At 62.0% G+C, this 25,354-nt stretch overlaps 8 protein-coding genes across 8 annotated transcripts; all 8 read right to left on the bottom strand.

Annotated features, from left to right (window-relative positions):
- Positions 1–238: 238 nt before the first annotated feature.
- LSCM1_06851 (uncharacterized protein) lies at positions 239–565 on the bottom strand (the record flags this gene model as incomplete). The annotated part of the gene is made up of 1 exon (XM_067324255.1): positions 239–565. The coding sequence occupies one exon, from the start codon at positions 563–565 to the stop codon at positions 239–241; it is 327 nt and encodes a 108-aa protein (XP_067179926.1).
- Positions 566–1,212: 647 nt separating this feature from the next.
- Positions 1,213–1,539, bottom strand: LSCM1_06850 (uncharacterized protein; the record flags this gene model as incomplete). The annotated part of the gene is made up of 1 exon (XM_067324254.1): positions 1,213–1,539. One exon carries the CDS (start codon positions 1,537–1,539, stop codon positions 1,213–1,215), a length of 327 nt encoding a protein of 108 aa, XP_067179925.1.
- Positions 1,540–2,467: 928 nt separating this feature from the next.
- LSCM1_06849 (uncharacterized protein) lies at positions 2,468–5,413 on the bottom strand (the record flags this gene model as incomplete). The annotated part of the gene is made up of 1 exon (XM_067324253.1): positions 2,468–5,413. One exon carries the CDS (start codon positions 5,411–5,413, stop codon positions 2,468–2,470), a length of 2,946 nt encoding a protein of 981 aa, XP_067179924.1.
- Positions 5,414–8,546: 3,133 nt separating this feature from the next.
- LSCM1_06847 (uncharacterized protein) lies at positions 8,547–10,016 on the bottom strand (the record flags this gene model as incomplete). Its single annotated transcript, XM_067324252.1, has 1 exon — positions 8,547–10,016. One exon carries the CDS (start codon positions 10,014–10,016, stop codon positions 8,547–8,549), a length of 1,470 nt encoding a protein of 489 aa, XP_067179923.1.
- A 1,570-nt stretch (positions 10,017–11,586) lies between these two features.
- LSCM1_06846 (uncharacterized protein) lies at positions 11,587–14,697 on the bottom strand (the record flags this gene model as incomplete). Its single annotated transcript, XM_067324251.1, has 1 exon — positions 11,587–14,697. The coding sequence occupies one exon, from the start codon at positions 14,695–14,697 to the stop codon at positions 11,587–11,589; it is 3,111 nt and encodes a 1,036-aa protein (XP_067179922.1).
- A 2,752-nt stretch (positions 14,698–17,449) lies between these two features.
- LSCM1_06845 (uncharacterized protein) lies at positions 17,450–19,627 on the bottom strand (the record flags this gene model as incomplete). Its single annotated transcript, XM_067324250.1, has 1 exon — positions 17,450–19,627. The coding sequence occupies one exon, from the start codon at positions 19,625–19,627 to the stop codon at positions 17,450–17,452; it is 2,178 nt and encodes a 725-aa protein (XP_067179921.1).
- Positions 19,628–20,997: 1,370 nt separating this feature from the next.
- Positions 20,998–22,818, bottom strand: LSCM1_06844 (uncharacterized protein; the record flags this gene model as incomplete). Its single annotated transcript, XM_067324249.1, has 1 exon — positions 20,998–22,818. The coding sequence occupies one exon, from the start codon at positions 22,816–22,818 to the stop codon at positions 20,998–21,000; it is 1,821 nt and encodes a 606-aa protein (XP_067179920.1).
- Positions 22,819–24,600: 1,782 nt separating this feature from the next.
- LSCM1_06843 (uncharacterized protein) lies at positions 24,601–25,044 on the bottom strand (the record flags this gene model as incomplete). Its single annotated transcript, XM_067324248.1, has 1 exon — positions 24,601–25,044. The coding sequence occupies one exon, from the start codon at positions 25,042–25,044 to the stop codon at positions 24,601–24,603; it is 444 nt and encodes a 147-aa protein (XP_067179919.1).
- Positions 25,045–25,354: the final 310 nt, after the last annotated feature.

The following is a 25,354-nucleotide window of genomic DNA, read 5'->3' as shown; positions in this document are numbered from 1 at the left end:
GCAGTGGGACAAGGGGCTGCAGGATAGGGCCAGGCGTCCACGTCCTTCCCTCAAAGGTGCGAAGGCGGCCAATGGGGGTGGGGCGGAAAGAGGGCGATGTGCGGGTGCGCCATTTAAGAGGCAAAACAGAACTGAAATGATCGGAATAAAAAAAAAGTGGCGAGGGCATCGGCGGAGAGGCAGTCGGCTGCACACGGACGCCCTCCCTCACGCACGGATACGGACGTGCGGAGAGCGCTTAGTCGAACAGGCCAAAGCCCATGTCGTCGTCGGCCTCCTCCTCGGGCTCATCCTTCTTCGCAGCGGCGGCGGCAGCTGGGGCCGCAGCACCCGCAGCGGGGGCCGCAGCAGCACCACCAGCGGCGGCCGCACCGCCGAAGCTGATGTTGCCGAGCACCTCGCTCACGTTGATGGAGGCAAGGGCATTAGCGAAGGCGGCGGCCATGCCGTGGCTCACCTCGACGCCGGCAGCCTTCGTCACGGCGTAGATCGAGTCGGCATCGGTCTTGCCGGACTCGCTCAGGATGAGGGCGGCGTACGTGCAGGCGAGTTGTGCGGTCGCCATCGTGCTCAGACACACAGAGAGGGAGAGCACAGCGTGGATGCGTATGCTGCCGTTTGGGTGGCACAAAATCATTAGGGAGGAGGAGGGGAGGGCCCACAGGGCGCACCGCGACAGACACGAACGCACGGTGTCACACAATGAAAGGTGGTGGACGTACATGTAAAGGCATCCAAACGACGGCAGACAGCAAGAGGAGGGTGTAAGGGGTGGGGGGTAGAGTGAGGCGATGCGGTGGAAGAGCGGCAGGTGGTGTGGGCGCAGTCGGGGGAGGGTGAGTGAAGATACCCCCTCGTGCAAGCAGCACACCGCCGATGCTGTATCCCCTCGCCGCCCCGCACTACCGAGCAGTACGCGCCTGACGTGTGCGTAAGACACGCGCGCACACCTACACAGGCAGACGCCTCGCGCGGCAGTGGGACAAGGGGCTGCAGGATAGGGCCAGGCGTCCACGTCCTTCCCTCAAAGGTGCGAAGGCGGCCAATGGGGGTGGGGCGGAAAGAGGGCGATGTGCGGGTGCGCCATTTAAGAGGCAAAACAGAACTGAAATGATCGGAATAAAAAAAAAGTGGCGAGGGCATCGGCGGAGAGGCAGTCGGCTGCACACGGACGCCCTCCCTCACGCACGGATACGGACGTGCGGAGAGCGCTTAGTCGAACAGGCCAAAGCCCATGTCGTCGTCGGCCTCCTCCTCGGGCTCATCCTTCTTCGCAGCGGCGGCGGCAGCTGGGGCCGCAGCACCCGCAGCGGGGGCCGCAGCAGCACCACCAGCGGCGGCCGCACCGCCGAAGCTGATGTTGCCGAGCACCTCGCTCACGTTGATGGAGGCAAGGGCATTAGCGAAGGCGGCGGCCATGCCGTGGCTCACCTCGACGCCGGCAGCCTTCGTCACGGCGTAGATCGAGTCGGCATCGGTCTTGCCGGACTCGCTCAGGATGAGGGCGGCGTACGTGCAGGCGAGTTGTGCGGTCGCCATCGTGCTCAGACACACAGAGAGGGAGAGCACAGCGTGGATGCGTATGCTGTCCAGAGTCACACGTGCAGCGGAAGCGTTTTTTTCATGCGGGCAAAGTGCGCCAATGAAATAAAGGAGAGTGATGATGAGGGCCACGCACCAACACACGCACGCACACAGGTGCATGCGTGTGCATAAACGCGTGTGTAGGTGTGTGTGTGGTGTGAGAGTGAAGGTGAGGGGAGGTGGTAAGTGGAGCGGGCGTGCCACGAGTCACCACGCCATGGTAAGGGCGCAGCAGCACATGAACGAAGAGATAGATGGAGGGGGTGTGTCAGCGTGAGCCGAGTGGTTCGGATAGAGATAAGAAACGTTTGGCGGGGATGAAAGACATACGCAGACGCAGCCACGCGCGCACAGAGCACCCGATCATGTGCGCACACGCCGGCCTCAGTACTGATCGCTGAGATGCACCTCGTCTAGCTTTCCAGGGGTGCATGAACACATAGCATGCAGCTCGACACAACATGGCGGGGCGGGGGGTAAAGCGGAGAGAGAGAGGGAAGGGGAGGGCAGGCGCTTTGAGTCGGGGCGACACCCTCTTTTTTGTCCTCGAGGCGTAAGAGAGGCAGCCATCTTCCCCGCCTCCGCGCCCACACACACATAGACACACACGTCAGCTGGCATTTTAGGTGCTCCCTCCCTTTCCCTTTTCCTATGTGTCTGTGTGTATGTGTGCCCTCGCGCGTACCCATGTGCAGCGTGGACTGAGATTAGTGCTGGTGGAAGCGACCCGAACGGCACTCCCGGTTAACGTCAGGGGGCACCGCGCTCGTTGGCTGAGTCGGTACCCCCCCCAGCAGCAAAGGGCGGCCGGCGATGGGTGGGCGCGCCTGCGTACTTTTCGGTGAGCCGAGACGCGCCCATTATACACCCTCAAAAACTGCTTTTACTGCGCCCACGAGGGCAGCGGCACTTCCGCGGACAGAAGCTGTCCTTCTTCGTAGGCAAGGGTATATTGCCAGGCGTGTAGATCGATGGCCTCCGGGCAGACGCAGCCCCGCGCATTTCGGCTAGCGGCGACGATATCCAACGTCCGCCGTCCCTGCGGCACGGCATCGCCAGGGCGGTGACCTGTAGCAGTGGTTTCGTAGAAGAGGTTCAGCGAGCCTTCCGAAGCGAGACGCATGCTGGGGGCGGAGGCTACTGAGATCTGTCCCGCACCCTCTGCCGTTTCGCGCTTATCACATTTCGCCAAGGTGCGCATATGGGCCTCCAGGGCGGTGTACTTGCTGTCATGCACAATCGGGTGCCCGAGGGAGGCAAGGTGGACGCGCAGCTGATGCGTCCGACCCGTGCCTAGCGTGCACTTCACCACTGTTTGGTCGGTGGCTGCATCGTAGTGCATCACCTGCAACGCCGTCGTAGCGGAGCGAAGGGTCTCCATGTACTGCTGCACACGGCTAGAGCTGCCTGAGAGAGCCGTCGATGTCTCGTGTACTGGTGGAGCTTCTGTGCCTGTGCTCACGGGATGCGGCAATGGGGTCGCCGCGCTTAATGACGCTGTGCGGCCACCTCGTGTAAGCTGGCGCATGCGCTCGTGCTTCGCCGAGAGATCCCCTGGCGTGCAAGTACCCTTTCCACGTCCACCGGAAAGCGAACTGTTACACCGTTTCGGTGCCGTTCGTTGCTGTCGTTTGGTGTCGGTCTGCTGCTGCTGCCACGCATCTGTGACAGCGGCATCTGGCGACCAATACAGGCTGTTGTGGTGATCCAAACACCCGATGGGCCGACAGACAAGGAGCTCTGTGTCAGTCTTGTGCAGTGTCGCACCGCTCCTGCAAGCACGTCTGACAGGATCCTCGGCTACTCCATACTCGTTCTGCGTAGGCTGTGCCCGTAAAGATGAGGTGCGGAGGACGCAATGATGCTGCTGGCGCGCGAGGCTCTCGAGATCCACTCGGCCGTGCACTCGTGCACAGTAAACCTTGCGCGACGACGGCACTCGTAGTGGGAAGGGCTGCGTCTGCGAGCCAGCGCTGTCACGCATGTCATCTGCGGCAACGGCATTGACGTCATCGGCGCTGTCATCTTCATCCTCTTTGAGCGTTGGCTTATTCGACACGGCCTCTGCCATGCGCCGAGCTGTATTACTGTTCAACCCAAAGAGCAGAACACCGCTGGTAGCCGCGTCGAGCCGATGCACAACAAAGGCCTTCATGACATACCAGGGTGGAACATCAGTTCTCACGCCGTGACTCGATGCGCACATCGTCGCCGAGGCAGTAGCGTAGTTACCATTGTCAGTCGCCGATTGATCGTCATCGCCGCTTTCGGCCGCGCGCTGGCGCTTCATCCACCCTCCCGTCGCTGCTGCAAGGGTGCGGGCATCATGGTGACGGTCTCTGAGACCCTCTCTTAGGTGGCCAAGCGGCCCCCACTGCATCGTCGCCTCCTGTTCGCGCATGAAGAGGGCCTTGAGCACGGCCCAGTCCTCAGCGGAGACACCCATGTTGCTTGGTGAGGTGGACACCGAAGAGCCCTCACCGACGGGTGCACTGGCGTCCGTCGAAGAAGGAGGGGGACGCAGCCACACACGAATAAGCTCAAATCTGCTTTTCTTGTGAAGAATAGAAGCGTACGGGCGATGCGGCAGCGTGCCGCCGGCCGCCGCGTGGCTGTAGTGCTCTTCGATGAAGTAAAAGCGGGACGCACCGCCGCCGCCAAGCACGTCTTCAAGGATGCCTGTCACCGTGTTCTTGCGGTAGCAGCCCGAAGGGTGCACGGGCAGCCCTGGTGGCTTACTCACGACGATCATGGCAAGTGCGGTTGCAGCAGACGGAGGCGCCCCTGGGGACGCGGCGGACAGCGCCGCGACGACGTCGCAGCGGATGATCTCCAGCGGCGGGTGCGCAAACATGCGTCCCTCGCGGCGCCACACAAGGTGATATATGACATCCCTCTGTTGAAGCAAAAGAAGTGGCCGAGGGGGTGCACTGACAGCAGCGGCACCCGCCGAGTGTCCACCACCACCACCATCCCTCCGCGTGACAGCGTTGTCTCTGGAGGGCAGCGCAGACGCGGCCAACAGCAAGTGCGGCAGCAGCGCATCGACCTCGGCTTCAGAGGGCAGCTGCGACAGCCACAGGACGGTGCGACACCACGCAGCCCACTCGCTCGGCGCCGCGCTTGCCTCCTTGCATGGTGCCGCGCTCAGCAGGGGTGCTGGTGAAGTCGCTTGAGGAAGCGGATTCACTTGCTCCCGCTGCGCACGCTCTACAACGTCGATGAGCGCCTTCTGGTAGCGGAGCCCCACTGCACGGCACTCTGCCTCTCGGCCGCGTAGCCACAGCGCGCCTTCGCAAAGCTCCTCGATATAGGCGGGGAGGGTGAAGCGACGGTCGAGCGTGGCGCCACCGCTGACATCCAGCGAGGGCGCCGCCGATTCCGTGCATGACGGCGGTGTTACCGATGCCGCTCGCAGCTGCAACAGCAACGGTACCACTGCCGAGCGGACAGTGCGGGTCGCTGCTGTGACAGATGCGGCCTCGCCTGCGCACGGCGGTGGCGCTGGGGCGGCGGCATGGAACGGCACGAAGGCAAACTCCTCCAGGAAGAGGTCAAGAAGGCCGCGGCCCAGCCACCGGCCCTTCACCGGTGCGCAGAAGACGAAGCTGTACGGCTTCACCGCGATCCACGCCGCGTGGTCGTCGGAGGAGGCGGCTGCCGGAGAGGCACTCGCCACATCTCTGAAAACGACCGCGTTGTGCCCGGGCGATGAGGCTACCGGTTCAGCGAGCGTACATCTGCCCCGGTGGCAGCAATGCAGGCAGCAGGGCTCACGGGTGAGGTAGCGGTCTCCTGGTTCAACCGCAGTGGTAGAGTGAGCTGCCATAAAAGACAGCGATGCAAGCTTGTGGGCGCGCCGATGAGAAGACAGTGAGCAGGTGCGCCGGGGATGTGCCTTAAGGGGCTGTCGGAAGCGATTCTTGATAGGAATTCAGAGGAGGAGGGGTGGGTGGGTGGGCACGGAGTAAGCGAGACAGAGAAAGGCAGGGGGTGCGCCTGCCTCTGTGTGCGTGTGTGTGTGTGTTTGTTTGCACGGTGCTGTCGCTCCGCCCCGGTGGCGCCGCCCGTGACAGCTCATCCATCAGCGGTCTTCCCCCTCCCCTCTCCCTCTCTCTATGGAAAACTCGAAAGAGAGAAAGGGGAGGGGAGCAGAGAGCAGCAAAGAGTGGGGGCTGAGCGGACGATGATGACGAGTGCTGGTCGTGACTGATGTATATATATGTAATTAGATGACTGTGTGTGTGTGCTCGTGTGTGGGCACTCGCACTGCATCGAAGCAACCAACTGCTCAATCATGGGCACACACACACACACACGCACCCACACAATTGGCTAAAGAGATCAGCAAAGAAAAAAATTACATGCGCAGTCTAATCGACATGGTGGTGGCTTAGGAGCATCGATGCGCCTCCGTGCTGCGGCGCTGCACTTGCAGCACGAGACGCATGTGCTCCTCCTTAGCTGCCTCCGCCTTGCGATGGAGGTACAGCACCACTCCTTCGGCGACCAGCAACGTGACGAATATCGCAGCAAAGCTGCCAACGAAAGCCCTCCGCGGCGTGCAGGCGAACGTGTCGGCGTTGAACGAGTACAGAAACACGCGCGTGCAGGGCACATAGGCGCAGAGGTTGAGCGATGGGTAGAATATTTGATGTCTCCTGCACACTGCGCTTGCAACGCACAAGGCGCCAAGCGCGCTCACGTCCGCAGCAACCGCCGTCCCACGCGACACCGCCAGGTACAGTAGCGGTTGGTTGTACCCTGCATCGGAGGCGCCTGTGGACCACTTGAAGACTTTTGCATGCCGCGTTACGGCGACAGTGGCCCCGAGCAGCTGCTGCACCCCCACCACGATTGTTGGCTCTCGGAAGTTGGCTATGGAGTGCTTGTGGTGCTCCATCTCGTCCGCGATCGACCCAGTGGAAAAGAAGCGAAGTGCTTTGCCGTCCGGGCTCATGCAGGAGCTCAGCTGCAGTGCAACGCGGCAGGTGTTGTTCGTTTCGGCTGTGCTCACGATGGACTCATGGCGCACAGACAGCACCAGCGGTGGCAGGCGCGGGAGCACCGAAGGGTCGAGAGGGCACTCAAGATAGTCGCCGGTGCGGTACGCGGTGGAGTAGCTCGCGTTCGATCTCCAAGTACAGCGCCCCTTCTCGCGCAGTAGGCTCTGGTCGGAGTGGTAGTAGCCGAGGACGCTGCTCTGGGCGGAGGCAATCCACGATGCGAGGGCCACGATGAGCTCCTTGGGAAAAGAAAGGCCTCCGACCCCCTCCGCTGTTGTTAGGATCGCCGTGTAGCCGCGCATGATCAGCGTGGCGTCCTGACCTTTGATGCGATCGCTGATATCGACACCGCAGATTGACGCGTTCACAGCGAAGACGATGCCGCCGTCCCCGAGGCCAGAGCGACTGCTGCCGGGATAGACAGAAGGCGACAGCAGACGCACCAAACAGAAGTCCATCTCCTTCGACCTGGAGGAAGCGGCGACCACGTCCCTAGCGGGCCTCACCTCCGCACGCCACGCCTTCGACGCCGCCGCTGCAGGGGAGGCGGCCTTCGATGGAGGATGTGCAGCACTGCTGCTGCTCTTGCTACCGCCCGATATGAGAAGATTGCGTGCGCTCTCTTCCTCTACAAAAGCCCGGTAGAGCGATGCAGCTTCGCTATTCAAGGCCGTCACCGGCAAGGTGGCGGACTGGGCCACGAGGCCTCGCGTCATGTAAAGCACGAACGTGCTGTTCGTGGAGCCGCAACAGAGGGCGGAAACGCTCAGGCCCCCGACAGCCGGGGGCAGCGCCGCGCCCGATACTCCCTTCATGCCTCTGCACGTGTTCACATCAGCGTGTGCCACGATCGTGCCCTCCATGTCACAGGAGTAGGTAAGGCAGTCCCACGAGAGTGCGCGACTACTGGCCAGCGCCGAGTCGCGGAGGTGCAGGCCAGGCGAGGCCAGCGTACTCCAGTGCACAGACTGATTGACGAAAATGCCCTGAGTGTGCGAGGGGCACCACTCCTGGGCGATTGGATCAGGGGCAGTGGAGGTGCCACTCGCCGCGCTGTCACTGACGCTGTCGCTGTTGATCGCACAGAGGATATAGCTACTGCTGATCAGTGGTTTCCAGGTGCCCGGCGTAAGGCTTCCACGGGTGAGCTGCGCTGCCTCGTAGACGGCGCGCACGGCGGTGCCAGTGCTACTGAAGGCGTTGGGAACGGAGGCAAAGGAGTCTCTGATGGCACTCGCGTGGACGGAGCACACGCACGCAACAGCGATAAGGACGGCCGGAAGAGACCGGAAGCAGCGGCGGTGTTGGTGTCGGAGTTTTACAGCAGCGCGCATTGCTCCGCGAAGCCGCGATGAGCCCACTTCGCATTCAGAGAGGATGCTGAGGGAAGGCTCTCGCGTCACGGCGCGTTGACGCATAGTTAGCAATCCTATTTTCTGAGGCAATCCTGCAGCTGCCGCGCCCCTTCTTGGGATGAGGAAGGGGGAGGAGGCAAGAGAGAGAGAAAGAGAGAGACGAGAAGCGGAGGAGGACGGGGGTGGGGGGAGGCGGGGCAAAGCCAAGTCGAACGTGAAGCGAGGGAAGGAGAGGGGGCAGGGATTAGCAGCGCTGTCCGCTACGCTGCTCTCATGTGACCAGTCGCCTCTGGGCTTCGCTATAGGCACATCCGTCTCAGAGGAGAGGAGACAAAGAGGTGAGGATCAAGTTGAGAGGAGGGGACGCCGCACTGCACGCGAGCGGACGCACTGCATGCGCTGGTAAAGCACAATGTGTGTATGCTCCACAAGTGAGAACAGTAATGGGGGACTCAGAAAGAGAAGGGGCAGAGGGGTGACGAGACGACGGGCCAAAACGTCTTCGACTGCGTGCGTATGCGCAGGCACTCCATAATACCAAAGCAGCAGCTTCCCACTCGGCCTGCGTGTACACGCCGGCATATGTGCATTCATTGTGACTTTACTGTGAAGTGCCAAGGGAGGGGATATTGCGTAGCGTCTCCATCACCGCATCCAGCTCGCGGCTGAGTCGCTCCAAGCCTTCCATCTGGCCCTCGATTGCTGAGACCTTGTGCGCCAGCTGGTCCCTCAGCTCACACGCCAAGTCTTGCGCGTCCGCCTCGGCAAACAATCTCTGGGGTGCCGCAATGGGCGACAACGTTTCGGACGTCTCTGGTAGTACAGCCGTCGTGGAAGGAGGTGGCTGTCGTGTCTGCCACTCCCTCTCTTGCCCTCGTGGCTGCACCGGCTCGCTATTCCGCAGGAGAGTCACCGCACTCGTCGTCGCGGGCACCGGCGCCGGCTCACGGCCCTCGCCACTTGACGGCGGCGCAAACGACGGGGACCGCCGCCTCTGCACCGCACAACGCGCAGTTGGCGCTCCTTCCACCAACTTGTCTCGTGGTACTCTGGGCGTCGAGGCGGCAGTAAGGCCGCCACCGCCACTGCTGGTAGGCGGCATGTATGGCTTGCGCAGCGAGCGTATCGGCTCGGCCATTCGGAGCCCCAGCTGGAACTCACGCGGAACTGTCGGCTGGCCGGTCCACCGATACGCACGGCTGCCGTCAAAACGCGTCGCTGACTCGCGGCGGCGTCGCCGTGCCTCCTCCAGCCGCGCGACATGCTGCAAGACGCCAGGGTCCTCCGTCACGGAGGGCTCCACTGCCGCCTCGGCGGAGTGACTGTGGCCGCTGCCACTGCGACGCATGGCGCTCACCACGCGGGTACCCCTCATAGCCGTGTGCCGGAGGCTCGGCGAGAAGGTGCACTCCCTCAGCTGTGCGTCTTCCTGCTCGCGGCGCAGCGCCTCATTCAGTTGATGACGCCGAAGCGCCCATGCCTGCGACTTGATGTATATCGCGTCGGGCGCCGACGTCAGTCGGTATCGGCCCGCCGTGCGAAGCCGCTCGCCAATAAGTTCTTCAATGTGATCGATTTCTCCGGCCGAGGTGCGTCGATGAGACGCAGGCGGGGTCGCAGAAGCAGTGCGCGTGTGGTGCGTCAGCCATGGGGTGGTGGAGCGCCGCTGCAACGGCGGTGGTGTGTCCATGCGAAGGCTAGTGTCATCGTAGGTAGTCCCTGGCCAATCCCCATGAGCTGCGATGGCTCGAGCCACGGCTGTTGCCGACGCCGCAGATGCCGCCATTGCCGCTAGCGCACGCGCAGCTGGGCTTGTGTGCCCATTCCTACTATAAGACTCCTCTAGTCGCTCCTCGTTGTGGTCACCATCGCTCACGCCAGAACCGTACGCATCCAGTTCGCTGTGCTTGCGCATATTCAGCGCGGTCTCTTTCAGGTCCGCCCGCCGCCATCGCCATCGCTGCTGCTGCGAACTCGGTGACAGCAGCTCGGGGCCAGTTCGGAGAAAGTTTTCGTACGCGGCAAACGCTCGCTGGTGCTTCGCCAGCAGTTCCTCCACTTCGCTGGGCATAAGGAGTACTCCACAAAAAGGTGTGGGGGAGAGGCGGATCGGTGAAGAAGCACCACGACCTACGAAGGACGCAGCAGCTCTGATGCGTTTGGGAGGGGCGAGTGAGGGCAAGATGTCGGGGTCGATGAAGCCGACCCCACCAAAGGTAGGACTGCGCTATGCTGTTTGGCTCTGAGGAGGGTGCGTGCGTATGTGTGTTTGTGTGCGTTTAAGGTAAGAGTGGGGAGAGTTCACGTACCTTTCCCCTAGAGCCTTTTAGGGCGCACCACCCCCTCCCTCCAAAGGGTCCCGTGCGCACGCGCGTATCCGCGTATATGGGCGGTGGCGTCTGCCCGCACTCGAGGAAGTGTTGTGACACCACTGGCTTGAGATCAAGAAGCGGCAGAGGCGACAGCAGCCATGCAGGGCGAAGGAAAGGATAGAGGGGCTGGAGAGAGAGGGGAAGGGGGAAGTGGAATGGAGTCCCGTGGGCGAGCCCTACGAGGGCAGCCTGGTGCGTGGAGCATGCGTGCACGCACGTGTACGAGTGTACGCTGACGTACCAGGGAGCAATAACCAAATCACAGCAGACACGCCCTCCTTTCTTGCTCGCCGTCCTCGCCGCGTACCCTCACCCTCGGGAGGAGCATCGGCGCTGGCGCGGCTGCTGCCACGTTTCACGAAACGTCGTTGTTCTTGAGGCCCCGTTATTGCCCGCGGCTCGCATATTCACCTGCCCCCCTTTTTTCTCCCTCCCCTCCGCCCCTTGTCGCTATGCGTGCGTGTGCGAGAAGCGCCGCCTGTTCATCCCTTCCAACGTCTTTTTTTCTCCCACTCAACGTGGCAACGAACGGAGTAAGCGTCTCAGAAAAGCCGTTCTTGCATCGGCGAGACAGGCGGACACCAATGTGTCTGCTGTTGTGTGCGCTGAGCGAAAGAAGGAGTGGAAGGAAAGACACAGAGGATCATTTTTGTCGGGGGAACGTCGATGCGGTGGCCTTTCACGGCTGCCGTCACACAGGCGCCACCTACGATCCACATTCTTTCCCGCGTGAGCTCGCGCCTCCCCTTCCCTCTCCCTCTCCCCGCCACGGATGCCACAACGCCGTGTGGCTGTCTTCTCATCAGTCTTGCCCTTCACCGGCACACGCACACTTATCGGCGCGTTTGCGCTGTGTTTCCGCACCCCTTTTCGATCCCCCTGTGGCTCCTCTGACTCCCCCTCACTCACTCATCCCATTTGGTGTCGGGCTCTCCTCCACTTGCGCATGAGCGTCCAACACAGAAACAGAAAAAAAAGTGGGATGAGTGGGAGTGGCAGCGAAATCGCCCTCTGCGGCGCCCGCCCCTCCCCCTTCCGTGGGTGCGAAGCGAGGCCAGCTCACATCAGAATAGGCCGGAGCGCCGAACGTGAGCGCAGCAGAGAAACGCCCTCCCCCAAACACTGGACAAGCGTCGCCGCCTGCGACACACACACACACACACGAGCTCATCATACGCGCGCGCATTGGTGACCTCAGCGCCGTAGATGGAGCCATAAGTGGCAGGAAGCCAGGAGGGGGGAGGGGAGGGTAAAGCATTGCTGCACAGTTTAGAAAGGCGAAATTATTGTACACAGTCGAAGTGGCAGCGAGCGATCTTCGTACGGCACCGCAAGCGGCAACACCGCGTCAGGCATCACATTAGTATCTGACTCGCACACCCATGAGGGTGAGCTCTGGTCTACTACCGCCATGGACGGCGGACACACTGAGCCGCTACCGGCGCGGCTGAGGTCCCGCTCGCTCGGCTCCGGCTCTGTGGCGCTGCTTTGGCAGTCGATCGCCGACTCGTAGTCACAGAGGAAGTCAACGCAGCAGCTGCGCCCCGCTGCGATACACTCGTCCACGAAGGCGTCCGAATGTCGACCGTTGGGGATGACGAGAAAGCATATCTCTGCCGGCGGCTGAGAGCGGTCCTCGCGCGAGGGAGGAAGGATAGGGCTGATGGGCGTCGGCGACAACACCGAAACGGGAGGGGCCCCCGACGCATACCGCTGCCACTGCTGCTGCTGTTGTTGTTGCCCCAAGTCTGGCGCTACGTTGGGATGGGCAGCGTCATGGCTATGAGCAAAGATCATTTCGCGACTGCTGCCACACCCCGTTGCCGCGCCAAACGCTCTTTCGGTACTCACAGCAGCTGCCGAGTCCACGTCCTCCAAATCCGCCGCTGTCGAACGCTGCGACGACAGCCCCCCCGATGAGCTTGGGAAGACACCAGCGACAGTGGTCACGCTTCTACTCTTCACTTCACCTGCTGCAGCAGCTAAGGCGTCAGGCAGCAAACGACGGCTGCGCTCTGCATGACGTCGTGCCTCCTCGTTCCGCGAGTTCCGCCGCAGAGTGTACCGCTGCTGTGCAGCCCGCAGCTTTCCAACCAAGGACGCGCTCTCCGTGACGGGTGCGCTCTTGTCCGCGTCGCCGTGCACAAAGAACATACGCTGTGGGAGGAAGTCGAAGATGTTGTCCGGCAGCACCTCACCCGTGTCACCGCCGCGGCGGTCGTCGAAGTACGCGTGAATGGAATAGCGCGCGAGCTGCGCCTTTCCGCCGGCGATTTGGTAAAGCACCCCGGCGCTGAGGCCGCGCCTGTCGAAGTGGTCCACCAGGCCCTCGATGTTGTAGACGCCGCTCAGGCCGACGTAGCGGTGGATCGACTCACGCGGGTTGTAGCGAGGAACGTTGTAGGCGACGTCTGACGGCGGCGGAACGCCTTCGTGGATGCCTTGCTCGGCGTTGCTCCGGTACGCGGAGAGCTGCGCCTGCGACAGCAGCGACATCATCGTCAGGTGGGCGCCAGCAGACTGCCCGATCAGCGTCACGTTTTTCAGGTCGCCGTTGTAGCGCTCCGCGTTGTTCAGCACCCATGCGATAGCGTCCGAGATGTCGAGCGTCATGCCCTCCATCGTCGTCTGCGGGAAGTTGCGGTAGTCTGGGCAAAAAACGACGTAGCCGCGCTGAGCAAGCACCCGCGCCATCATGGTGCTCCAGAGGTGACTGCCAATGATCCACACGGACCCCGAAACATCGATAGCCACAGGAAAGCGCTTGCGGCGCAGCCGCTTGCCCTGCTCAACGTACTCGAGCGCCTTCATGATGGCGTCCAGCGGCGTCGGCAAGACAATGTCGACGGTGGCGCGGTTGTGGAGGTTCATACGATCCTCCTCGTCTTCCTCACAAAGCCCAGCGAGGAGGTCTTCATCGGGAAAGATGCGGGCGTACGGCGAGCGCGCTGTTGGCACGCGGCGCAGCGGCGGCGGTTCTTCGCTTTTCCGGTGTGGCTGCCTGCCTGCCGCACCGCAGAGCTGGCGTCGCGAATGTGGCCGTGAAGGTTGGTCAGCCTCTGAGAGCCCCACCGTCGCCTCCAGCGTCTCCCACTCCCCGAAGGCGGCGAGGACATCTCGAAACATCGGATCGCTCGAGGAGGTCAGCTTCGGCAGCGTGCCGTAGTACACTGGACGGCCTTCGTACCTTCGCACGCGCTGCCGGATGCCGGGAAGGCTGCATCCGCTCCTCTGCCTTGCCGTGCTATCCGCTGGCGCTGCGCGCAAGGTGGCAGCCTCGTCGTCAGCGGCGCTACGTTGAAGCCTGTGCAGCTGGTTCCGCGATCCGCCGCTCGATGACGAGCTCACGTGTGCCTCGGCGCGCGAGACTGCAGCCGCGACGTTGTTGATGTGGCCCGCCCGCTGCCTCTCGGCACCCTCTCCCGGCTCACTCGAGCGGCGCCTAGCGTTGCCCTGAGTGGAGGGCTGATGGCGGTGACGGTTCTGACATCGTCGCGGCGCCAGGCTGCGCATGGTAGAGCCGTCTGCCGGATTCAGGTTGCAGGCGGCGGCGTCCATCAATCGCTCCAGCGCCGCGAAGCTGGGCGGGTGACTCTCCGAGGCGTCAGTCCCACGGCAAGCTGTTCCACTCAGTTCCAAGAGCAGCGCTGGTGGGCGACGGTGACGGTGGCGGTGGCGGTGCGAGAGTAAGGTGCCGGCTTCGTCGCAGCTTTCGGGGCCCAGCTGCGCGCGCTGAGCAGCACCACCGTCAAGGACTTCTCGGTGTTGCCGAGGAGACATGGGGGAGGACAGACGCTGCTGCGAGAGAGCAGGGTCAACGACCTCGCCATCGACCGTCTGCGGCAGAGGAGGTTCACCACTGGCCCGGCTCGGGCGCTGGTGGACGGCAAATACCTCCTCCGCCCCTTCCCGGCGAGCCGCCGACGGCTGCCGCAGCTGGCGGTCCATGCAGTCTACGGCTACTCCATCTCTCGGCCCAGATGTGGCCACAGTCGAGGGGCGACGCCGACGACGCGCCGCCACAGCCACAGTAGAGGCGGCTGGCGACGGTGCTCGCTGCGTGTGCGGTGGTCGCCACGAGACCTGCGCGTTGACTTCTTGGCGCAGCAGCTCATGCAGATCCAACCCTTCCGTTTCCAACATACGCAAGATGTTTCGCCGCTTCGTCTTCTCGGAGGATCGGTACGACACGCGGCGAATGATGTTGGGTGAGGTCAGGTACCACCACAGGTGCGGGATGAAGCACACCCCAACGCAGGCGCCGTAGGCGAAAAGTCGCAGCATCTGCATCACCCACACCACCCCTGTGCTAAGAGCGTAGATTAGCTGCAGGGCACTGGTGAGCATCCAAAGCAGCTGCCGGATGGCGTACGGCAACATTTTCAGCGCAGGCCAACCGGCCGGCGTGAAGGAAAGCCGATGGAAGAGGCGGCACCGAAGGGACGGAGGAGCGCCAGAGGGCTGCCGCAGAGAGCAGCGAGGTGGTCGAGCCCTGAGCTACACACCGCAAACGGAGTCTCAGCCCCACGCACCCACACGGCAAAATGTGTGTGTGGGGGGGAGGGAGCGTGCGAAACACGCGAAGAAAAGGGCGGCCGAGCCGGCTGCACCCGCAAACGGAGGTGAGGAAAGGGGGACCGCGTCGGATGGAGTGCGTCTTGGCCGGTCTTCAAATGGGCGGTTGGGGTGCGTTGGCCACCGCGTCGCAGCGTGACATCACCGCCCCACAAGTGGTGCCCGCAAAGGCAGAGAGTGCTGTGACGCTTACTGTGCGGCCCTCTGCGAAGCGTTTCAGATTTCTTCATCCACTCGCTGTTGTTCGCCTGCCAACAAGAGTGGGCGAGCGAACGAGCGAGGCACTGCTCGCCCTGAGACCACGAATGGTGTGAAATGTGGATAAGATGCGTCGCCTCTGCTGTCGAATGATGCGCGTGCCTTCGTGCTCAAGGTGGTGCATAAACGTGTGCGTATGCGTCTCTCTCTGTCGCTGTGTCCAGGCGCACGCACAAGCAGAATCTAACCGAGTGCTCAGAGAACGGAAAGCCTCATGAACAGGTGCGCGTGCGCGTTAGAGGAGCCGTGGCGACGCCGAGAAAGAGTGAAGCCAACGAAGAGCGTGCGCGTATGTGTGGGGTGCCGGCGTATATGCGTGTGAGGAAGGGGTAGGAGAGGGAAGGGAGAGGGAAGGGAGAGGGGGGCGCTGTGACGTCACTGATCACAAGAGGGAGCTGCAGAGAAGCTGCTGAAGTTGGTCAATGGGCTAAAGAAAAGGGCGGCAGCGACTCAGCCACAAAGAGATGGCGGTGGAGGGAGAAGGAAAGGAGGGGAGGGAGATGAGCCTGCTTTCCCCTTATGCAGCATACAAGAACAGAGAATGCGGGGAGGGCAGAAGAGGTGAGCGAGGGCGCGAGAAAGGTCAGGTGTTAACTGGGGTCGGCGACGACAGAAAACGCACACAGCCCACGCGGACACACGTACACGTGTGAGCCCGCCGAGGGAACGAAAGGCAAAGAGGCGTGGGCGATGTAAATACCGCTGCGGGGCTTAGGAGGGGAACGACGAAAGAGAAAACGGCACCCCACACGGGGAGGAGACGGGGAGAGGGGGGCGCGATGTACGAGGATGCGCGCACGTCGGCGATGAGGATAGGGGCAAAAGATGTGCGTGTGTGTGGGTGGGTGGGGGGAGAGAGGGCAGAGGCTGCTGGAATGACTTTCGAAGTGCCCTTACCCTGTGCGCGCTTACACAAACACACCGCCGCCACCACCACCACCTCCACAAGCACACGACAGCAAAAGTCGACACGCTAAACGGATCGAGCTTCGTAAAGAAAAGGGTTGACGCTGCGGGCGCACGCGCATGACAGCAGAGATGCTGTCAGGGCTTAGCGGAGGATGCTCGAAAGCGAGCGCGAGTGACAGGGACAGCGGTGTGAGGAAGGGGGAACGTACGCAGAAAGGGTTCGAGTGCCCACACCGTGCTCTTGTCTGGCTGCGTCTGTAACTCTGCCACAGCACACGTCCGTGGTCAAGCCAGTGATGAGGGAGACGGAAGGGGGTGGGGGCAGGGGGAAGTCGCAGCACGTGGGCGCACAGAGCGCGCGAGCACTGACAACAACGATACTGATTGTCAATGTCTGTCGGCGAATGCGAAAAGGGGGGAAGAGCTGATAGGACAGGAGCGGAGGAAAGGGAAACATGCGAAGCACCACTCTGACGGGGATAGCGCCAACGATCATCAACGAGTGGCGGGCGGCGGATGATGACGCTTCGAATACGAAGCACAGAGAAGCGCTCGTGAAGATGCTTGGTGGCTGCAGCGAGAAGGGCGGAGAGAAGCATATAATGCGAGGGGCAAACAGATGTGAGGACGGCTTTGATTTTTTTATTTCTGTTCGCTCGCGTGCGTGTGCACGTGAGAGAGGGAGAGCGTTGGGTGGTAAAGTGGGGTGAAGATGAGCGAGTACCGTGTAAGATGACAGGAGAACGAATTGGGGCGAGGAAGGCAGCGACGCAAGCATACAGACGGAGCGTGAGGTACGGTCTCTGCAAGGAGCAGGCGGTGCGCGCTGTTACAGGGGAGGCGTATCACCGTCGAAGCGACTGCGTTGGGAATAGGGGGGAAGGGGGCGGCACACGCATATGGACGCAAGGGAAGAAGGAGGGAGGCAAGAGGCCCTGACTGCTGGTCGGCATAGGAGATTTGTTGGGTGCCTCCTTACTAGGGAGAGGGAGCCGCGTTATCAGAGGGCTGGGCAAGCACGGCACATGGCACGTACACGTGTCGATTGACATCCGCTCGCGCACAAGAAAAGTCAACATATTTCGGCCCCGAGACTCGACGCACACGCACACGCAGAGGGAGAGAGAGAGGGGAGCGGGAAGCAGCACCCACGTCGGCGCAGCAACGTGCGCCGCTGGCACCATCCCTCGGCCCGAGCGCGCAAGGAGTGGAGGGCAGAAGAGGCGGGCGTGAAGCTGTCGCCTGAGCCGATGTATACGCCAGGGAGCAAGCCAGTGCGCGCACACGCACACACTTTTAGTTTCACGCACGCACACACACACACAGAGGGGGAACCCCAGGTGGGCAGCCTGAGCGCTCCCCTTCGCGTTGCTTTGGGCACGTCCTCCGCTCAAAACGGGCAGATGATGCTGGCGAGCTGCATCAGGCGAGGGCGCGAGGAGGACGGGCACGGAGGGAGCAGGATGCCGTCCGGTCGAGTGGCAGGAAGGACCGGGAACTTGTAGTGCGCATCTGCCGAGATGCCGTCAAGCACCGGGCTCAGACCCTTCGAGATGACCTCTAGGTCCACCTGCTTCGACGCCGAGGCAGAGCCATCAGCGGCTCCGCCGGCTCCGCTGCTCACGGCCACGCTAGACGTTCGGGAGTGCATCGCGTCTGTCGCGACTGCGCCGCCGTCCTGGCTCATCGATACCGTCACCGGTGGCCGCCTAGTCAGCTGCGCGTGCCGGCGCTCGTCATCGTCCACGTCGTAGTAGGAGAGGAACTCTACGATGTGGCTGTTGCCGCAGAGCGGCTCCTCAATGATCGAGTCCGTGTGCGTGGCCCCGGGGACGAGAATGTATTCAATAGTAACCGGCTTCGGCAGCGTCATGGCCGCCTCTGGGTTCTCTTGAATGACCTTCACGATAGCATCCCGCTGTGCGTTGCGCATCAGGTACACAATGTTTGCGCTCTCCGTGACGGGTGCGCTCTTGTCCGCGTCGCCGTGCACAAAGAACATACGCTGTGGGAGGAAGTCGAAGATGTTGTCCGGCAGCACCTCACCCGTGTCACCGCCGCGGCGGTCGTCGAAGTATTTGTTTAGCGTATAGCGCGCGAGCTGCGCCTTTCCGCCGGCGATTTGGTAAAGCACTTCACGATAAAGGCCGCGCCTGTCGAAGTGCTTCACGAGGGCGCCAACATTGAAGATTCCGCTCAGGGCGACGTAGCGGTGGATCGACTCACGCGGGTTGTAGCGAGGAACGTTGTAGGCGACGTCTGACGGCGGCGGGACTGACTTGTACATGCCCTTATCCGCGTTGCTTCGGTACGCGGAGAGCTGCGCCTGCGACAGCAGCGACATCATCGTCAGGTGGGCGCCAGCAGACTGCCCGATCAGCGTCACGTTTTTCAGGTCGCCGTTGTAGCGCTCCGCGTTGTTCAGCACCCATGCGATAGCGTCCGAGATGTCGAGCGTCATGCCCTCCATCGTCGTCTGCGGGAAGTTGCGGTAGTCTGGGCAAAAAACGACGTAGCCGCGTGCAGCGAAGAGGCGAGCGATCAAAACGTTCCACAAATAACAGCCCACAATCCACGCACCACCGGTAACGGAGATCAGTATGGGAAAGCGCTTGCGTGTCAGCCTGCAGCTGCGCGTGGGAGACCGATCCCGCGGAAGCACCCCCGCGGCGTCACCGCTTTTGCGGCTGAGGCGGCGCTCACCGCAGGCCTGCAGGTGTGTCGCGTGGTTGGACTTGCGCTCCTGATCCATAAAGCGGAAGAGCGAGTCGAGTGGGACTGGGAGGTAGATGTCGAGCGTAGCGCGGTTGTGCAGATTCATTCGGTCCTCCACATCGTCGGCGTCGTCGGAGTCTGTGAAGCTCTCGTTCGACACAGAGGGCGGCACCGACTCCCGCGGCGGAGGCGGATCTACGCATGACGCCAACGAGAGAAAACTTCCCCGCTGGTGCTGTTGCTGATTGCGATGACGGTACATCCGCTGCAAGGCGGTGAGCGTGTCGTCAAAGGAGCTGCTGAAGTTCAAAGCCGCATTGAATCGAGACGCACTTGGAGAGCTTTCATTATCGGCGATGGTTACCGGAAGCCCGTTGGCGAAGGTGCCGTCGGCCGGGTTGATCGCGGACGCTAATCGCTCCACCGTCTTGCGGTTCACCTCCTCCGCGTCACTGGGTAGATGCGGCGATGAGGAACGGCGTCGACTGCTGACGGCGCCGCCTGTTTGCAAGGGTGGCTCAGAGTGGCTCATGGAGCCCCAAGGGAAGTTGCCGGAGTGTACTGTACATGCGAGCGGGTCCTGTATAACTTGCTTCGACAGCAGCGCCTCCAAGTTGCGCAGCTTTGTCGTGCGGGAGGATCGATAGGACACGCGACGAATAATGTTGGGCGACATCAAGTACCAGAAGATGTGTGGTGTAAAGTAAATCAAGTCCATCACGGCGAACGTCACGCAGCGCCCTGTCATGACGATCCACTTGATTCCAATACCCATCGCCGCGATCAGCTGCGCAGCGCTGCCTATCAGCCACAGCACCTGCTGAAAGACGTGCTCAAAAGTACCGCTGACCATTTTGAAGAGGAGGAGGAAGGGGAGGGGAAGAGGGGAGAGAGGGGCTCTGCGAAGAGGCAATGATACGCGTGTACCGATATGCGTGTGCAGATGTGGGAAAGGCAGCAGTGTTCGTATACGAGCCTCAAGAAAAATGTATACTGTGAGCTAAACCGCCACGTGCGCCTGCGCGTGTACATGTGCGACGGTATGCAGTGCGACGACGTGGATAGTGGTTGGGGCGATGACGTATAGCAAAGAAAGTGGAGGCACGCAGTCGTGTGTATGTCTCGTCCTGCGCACGCGCAACACGTACTCCGTCGCCTGCGTTTGTCAATGCCCTCTGTGAAGGGGAAAATTGGAGGAGGGGAAGGGAAGCCTACGGAAGGAATGCGCACCCGGTGAGAGGGTGGTGCGGGGCAATTAGCTGAAGGTGCAGTGATTCGTGCTGGCCACCATCAGCGCCCGCCGTCATGAAAAAAAATGTGCAATGGCGTGAGTGTGCCGTGCAGAGGAGCGCCATTCGACGCAGCAACGGTATGAAGGGAGAAGGGGGTAGAAGGAGTGGGCAACGAGGCAGTCGATCGTTCGGGGAGCGCTCGGTGCCGGTGAGGGATCCATCGAGAGGGAGAAGAAAGAGGGAGGAGGATGGGACCCCCTGCAGCCTGACGGCTCTGCCGCCCAGTTCCCCGCTTTGCTCGTCGGAGAGTAACTTGCGCGAGGCAGCGTCGACGAGATATGGAGAGCGAGAGAGGAACGTATCCTCGCATGATGCACTCTCATCTAATCTGAGACCTCTTCCGTGTCTACGCACCGAGACACCAGCGGCACCTGCTGGCAAGTAGCTAATGAGGAGAAGGGCGTCTGCCATGACCCTGACCATGGGCATCCTTTCTTTGGTTGCTGTCTTGCTGCACGCAGAGTACCGCGCGCTTTGTGGTCACATCAGCTTCTTGTGCACGCCCTGCACATTCGTGAGGCATTTACGTACAATCGCCGTCCACCTGCAAGCGGGCTCCTCCTCTCCGCGAACGGCTGGCTTGAGAGGCTGCGTTGGTCCGCATGACCCAATCTTCAGCTCCGACATTGAAGTGCAGGGGACTGTCGGTAACTGCGGCGAAAAGTCGTTCGGATGGGAAGAAGTCACCCCACATTGCACACAGAAGTGCCTGAAGTTTCCAGCATCGGCCCCTGCCCATCGACAGCAGCAGCGGCGGCGGTGGTTGAAGAAAGAGAAGCTCGGCGCTGGCTCGGTGGGCATCTGGCGGACTGCACGCCTCCTCTTCCCACGCTCGCCCTCGCTCTTCTACCCCAGTGGGTCGGCAGCGAGGACAAGCGCCATCCGCGCAGGCCGCCTACTCCCCCTCTCGGCCCTCTCCCAGCCCGGCTACTCACCCGGGCTCCCCCATTGCACTCGCCCAGAGGTCATACAAGTAGAGGCGGTTTAGGGCAGCCCGGAGGCTCTGAGCCAACCGGTTCTCTTGGGTGGGCGCGGCCGGCTCGCTCGAGGGAGGAGGCCCAGAGGATGTGCCTGCTGGAGAGAACGCGCCTGTGCCCGGCATACCGGCGTCCGCGCATGCATGGGAGATGCCGACACCCGCACACGCTGTAGCTGGCGTCAACTGGGTGAATGGGGGAGGATGCACTATAGAGGTATTTCTCAACGGCGGCTGACACATTTGTGTCTCCGCAGCGCGAGTAGTCGTCATCTCACTCCCCTCCTGAACCTCTTGCGCCCTCCGTCTTGAGGCTCGAATGCGCGCCACCAACGCAGCGAAGGACTCCTCTCTGCCGCCTTCGAAGCCGACGCTGTCGGTACTGCGCGCCTCAACAATGGCAGCGTTACACCAACGGTGACTCGCCGCTGGGGCGGGGGAGGAGGCATTCTGCGGACAAGGAACGATAGCAGAGTTCATAGCAGTGGCAGAGGTCTCATCGCAGCCCTGCGCAGTTTCCCCATAGTCGGCTTTAGTGGCAGGCGGCGCCCAAGCCCATCGCGGTCCTGCCCTCGCAGCAGCAGCCACTGGCGTGTCTGCGTCGACGCCATGGCCACAGCGAGGGCAGCAGCACCTTGAATCCTCTGCATCACCTGCTGCCGACTGTAGCGCCTCTTCCGATGACCACCGCCGCCGTGATGGTTGCGGCGTGCGCTCATACCAGGCGTGGCATGATGGGCAGACGGCCAACGTCACAGCCGCCGTCAAGCGAGTCCGCCACTCAAGCGCGCCAGTGCCGTCGCAGCGATCGGTGTCCTCTCTACCAAGCCATGCCGCTGAAGTCCAGCCCGATGGCGGTGTGCCGCCTCCCACGTCGCCCATGTGTCGTCGCTGCTCCTGTACCAGCCGGCGGAGCGTCATCGTGTACCTTGCAACGGAGCTGCATGCCACTGCCGTTCCCACCGCTGATAGCGAAGAGAGCGCGCCACCACTACCAACCTGGGCGCGTGGCACTTGCCCTTTCCCTCTGTTCGTGGCCGTAATGGACGACGGCGCCGTGGCGGACACGACAGACGCCTGCGAAGCGGGCCGAGAGTCCGAGAGCGCCGCCGCAAGGCGGCAAGTGACACCGCGGTCGATCACAGACGGCCGAGAGGGCGGCGCCGTGTACAGCTCATTCGATACAGCCGGATGGAGATCGCCAGCTGCTGTGGCACCGCCTTTCAGAGTCAGGCATCTCCCGCCTTCATCTCTTTCCTCCACTGAGTCTGTCAGCGCCGTCAAGCTGAAAAGCAGCGGCACCGATGGGCAGCGCCGCGTTCGCCAGGCGGTCGCCAGTCCTGTCTCACTATCACGCTCCTCTACATGTCGCAGGGCCTCTTCGTACGACACATCGTAGTCCACCTCTTCGGCGGCGGCACGCAGCGCCTCGTACGTTCGGAGAGCAGCGCTGGACAATCGTGGCGAAGATGCAGAGCAGGCTGACGTGGTGAAGGGTGTTGCACCTTCAACGCGCGCCCCCGCAGAAGACGCCACCCCCGCTCCCTTGTCATTGACAGCCAGGTCGAGGTGGAGGTCGCCTTCTAGCCACGCGGACGGCATTTCAGCCACGCTGCATCCCGCCCCAGCTGGCACTGTCACGGATGCGGAAGGCGCAGGCTGCCGCAGCTTCTCCTTGATGAGTGTTCGACGTACATCCTGCAAGCTCAGCCCCGTCTTCGCTTCTGCTCGCAATACCCGCAAGTGTGCATCGAGCGAGCGCAGCGAGGACTGCATGGGGCGATGGGCTTCTTCCCTTCTGCCATGGTGCGTGCTCATGAGACGCGTGGATGCGAAGACGGGGGACGCGATGAATATGGCCCGAGCCTCTTCGCTCTCACCCCCCACGCAGCAGAGTGGAAGCGGCGAACGGAAATGAGTAGTGAAAATTGCAGTCCAGTTCGCACCTTCTCGACGACTGTGCCTGTGCAAATCTGTGTGTGTGTGTGTGGCACACCGAGAGACTTGAGAGAGGCTATACGAGGGGAGGAAAGCGGAGTCAGAGGTGCGTGCGTACAGGCGGCAAGCAAAGCCACATGTGTGCATGTAGGGGCATGGCTGGTACGAGGATCATAGGCGTGCCCTCTCCGCAGAAACTCTGCACCGGACTAACACCTCTGCCGCACCTTTCCTTGTATGCTTGTGTGTGTAGGGGGGAGCCCACGTATCCCAAGGAAGAGTGGCGGTCACCCGACTATCAAGTCCAAGAGAGAGAGAGATGCTTCGCGAGGGGGCCTCAAGCAGGCAGTGCTGCGCATCACAGTGCGGCTTCCTGGCAATAGCTGCTACGAGATCATACCGATGCCACTGAGATGCTCAGCAGGTAAGTTCCTCCTCTCCCTCTGGGCCGTAGCCGTACCCCGTTCCACTCTGCCGAAAGGCCATGCCACCCCTTCTTCCCCCACCCACTCACCCGCACGTCATGAGCTTCGGCTTGTTGGCAGTAAACGGGTGAGCCGAGGCGTTACTCTCAAAGAGAAGTGGGAGAGACGGGAGCCGCGCCGTGGGAACGGGCATGCAGGTGTGCAGGTATATGCCTCTGGTCGTGCCCGCGCGGACTCCTCTTGTTGGGGGGGAGGGTTGCCCATCTCTGTTCCTCGCATCCTCGTGTGCTACCCTCTCTCGTGATGTCGTTGTTTCCGGTGGTTGCTCAGATTTTTTCCCTCTCTGCTCTTTACATGGGCAAGGAGGAGGGGGGAGGGGGGCGAGGCCCAAACGCATGAACGGACGTATAGAGAGAGATGACGGCGCGTATGCGTGTGAGTGCGTGCCCTCCCCTCCCCATCCGTATCCACTGACGCCTTGACGCGCGTGTGTCTTCACAGTCGTCCATCCACGTCAGCTTTACACTCACGCCGATGGAGGGGAGCGAACGAGCGAGGATTCGAAGGCGGTGCAGCGAGGAGGGGAGGAGCACCACCGTCCCCAGCAGGCGCCGACGCGCGGAGCTCTACGAAGAAATCCAAAAGATACCCGAGTCATCGACGCATAGGAAAAAGGGAGAGGAACGGAAAAGGGGAGCGCACATCGGCAAAGACGCCGGGAGGGGGGGGGGGAGGTAGTGTGAGGGCCCACTGGGCAGTGAGGGCCCTTGCGGGGGGGGGTGCAGAGATCGGCACGCCACGCGAGATCACGCGCACATAAAACGGCCACGAGAGGAGATATCTATATAGATAGATAAATTTATATGCATAGAAACAAAACGAGAACGGGACAGAGGGGGAGGAAGTGGCGTGCGCCACAGCTTGAGGCGCAGTGTGTGCGTCCGCGGAGGATGGGGGGTGGGGAGGGGGGAGGGAGGGAGGAGGAGGAAAGGGCTGCTGAGCTTTGTAGGAAGGAGAGGCAAAGCGAGGGGGGAGGCGAGAGGTGCCCTGCCTAGTGGCACACAAGGACATACATTGGAACGCGCTAAATACACACCGAAACAGAGAGGAGAACACCTGGCAAGGTGGGACGAGGATGAAGCCCAGCGGACATCTGCTGAGGAGGGGAGACAGACATACATCAAGAGCCCATGTGCTACTCTGTGGCCGCCTGCATCTGCTCAGCACCGCCCCAAATACTGTAGTGCAGTTCCGCATCGTCCGGGAGATACACAACTACCGGGTAGCAGCTCGCATACGGGAACAAAGGAGTGCCAGACATCCCGACAAACTTTCGGACCGTCTCGCTGTGGTTGCCATCGTGGATGGGCATGGACTCGGAGGTGGCCTCCTTAGCCAGTTTCACGCGAAAGAACGGGGCATCCCAGCCCTCCACAGTGAGCCGCTCAATAGTGCCGTCAAGTGCCGCATCACCCGCGCCGTCGTTGGCCGACAACTCGAGCATACGGCCGGGGATGAGCTGCAGCATATAGTAATCTCGCTCTGCGTCATCGCCCTTGGGGTCAAGGGCAAAGATGATGCGCTTCTCGCCCGGCTCCACGCTCGGGTACGGGGCCTCGATCTTGCAGTAGGACATCATGACGGGGATTGAGTGAGGGTGCGTGCGTGTGGTCGGGACGAAAGCGAGGAGGAAAGATCTCTAAGCGAGCCCGCGAAAGCTGTGAGGAGATGAAACGAGTTTCTGTGCGCGTGCACACGTCATTGGAAAAGCAAAAATGGGGTGCAGCAGGTGGGGGAGAAGGGGAAGACGACAGAGCACAGAAAGTGTGGAGTACAGAGAGGGAGACGAATGCCCGTGCCTGTGAAGGGGTGGGGAGGAGGGGGAGGGAGTCCCTCGACGTACGCAACAGCCCTGGCCCCTCTAACTCTCTCCTGGTCCTCGCCATCAG

Source organism: Leishmania martiniquensis, chromosome 15 (assembly GCF_017916325.1).
Source record: "Leishmania martiniquensis isolate LSCM1 chromosome 15, whole genome shotgun sequence".
Taxonomy (NCBI): Eukaryota; Euglenozoa; class Kinetoplastea; order Trypanosomatida; family Trypanosomatidae; genus Leishmania; species Leishmania martiniquensis.
This window is presented reverse-complemented; position numbering and strand designations above follow the sequence as displayed.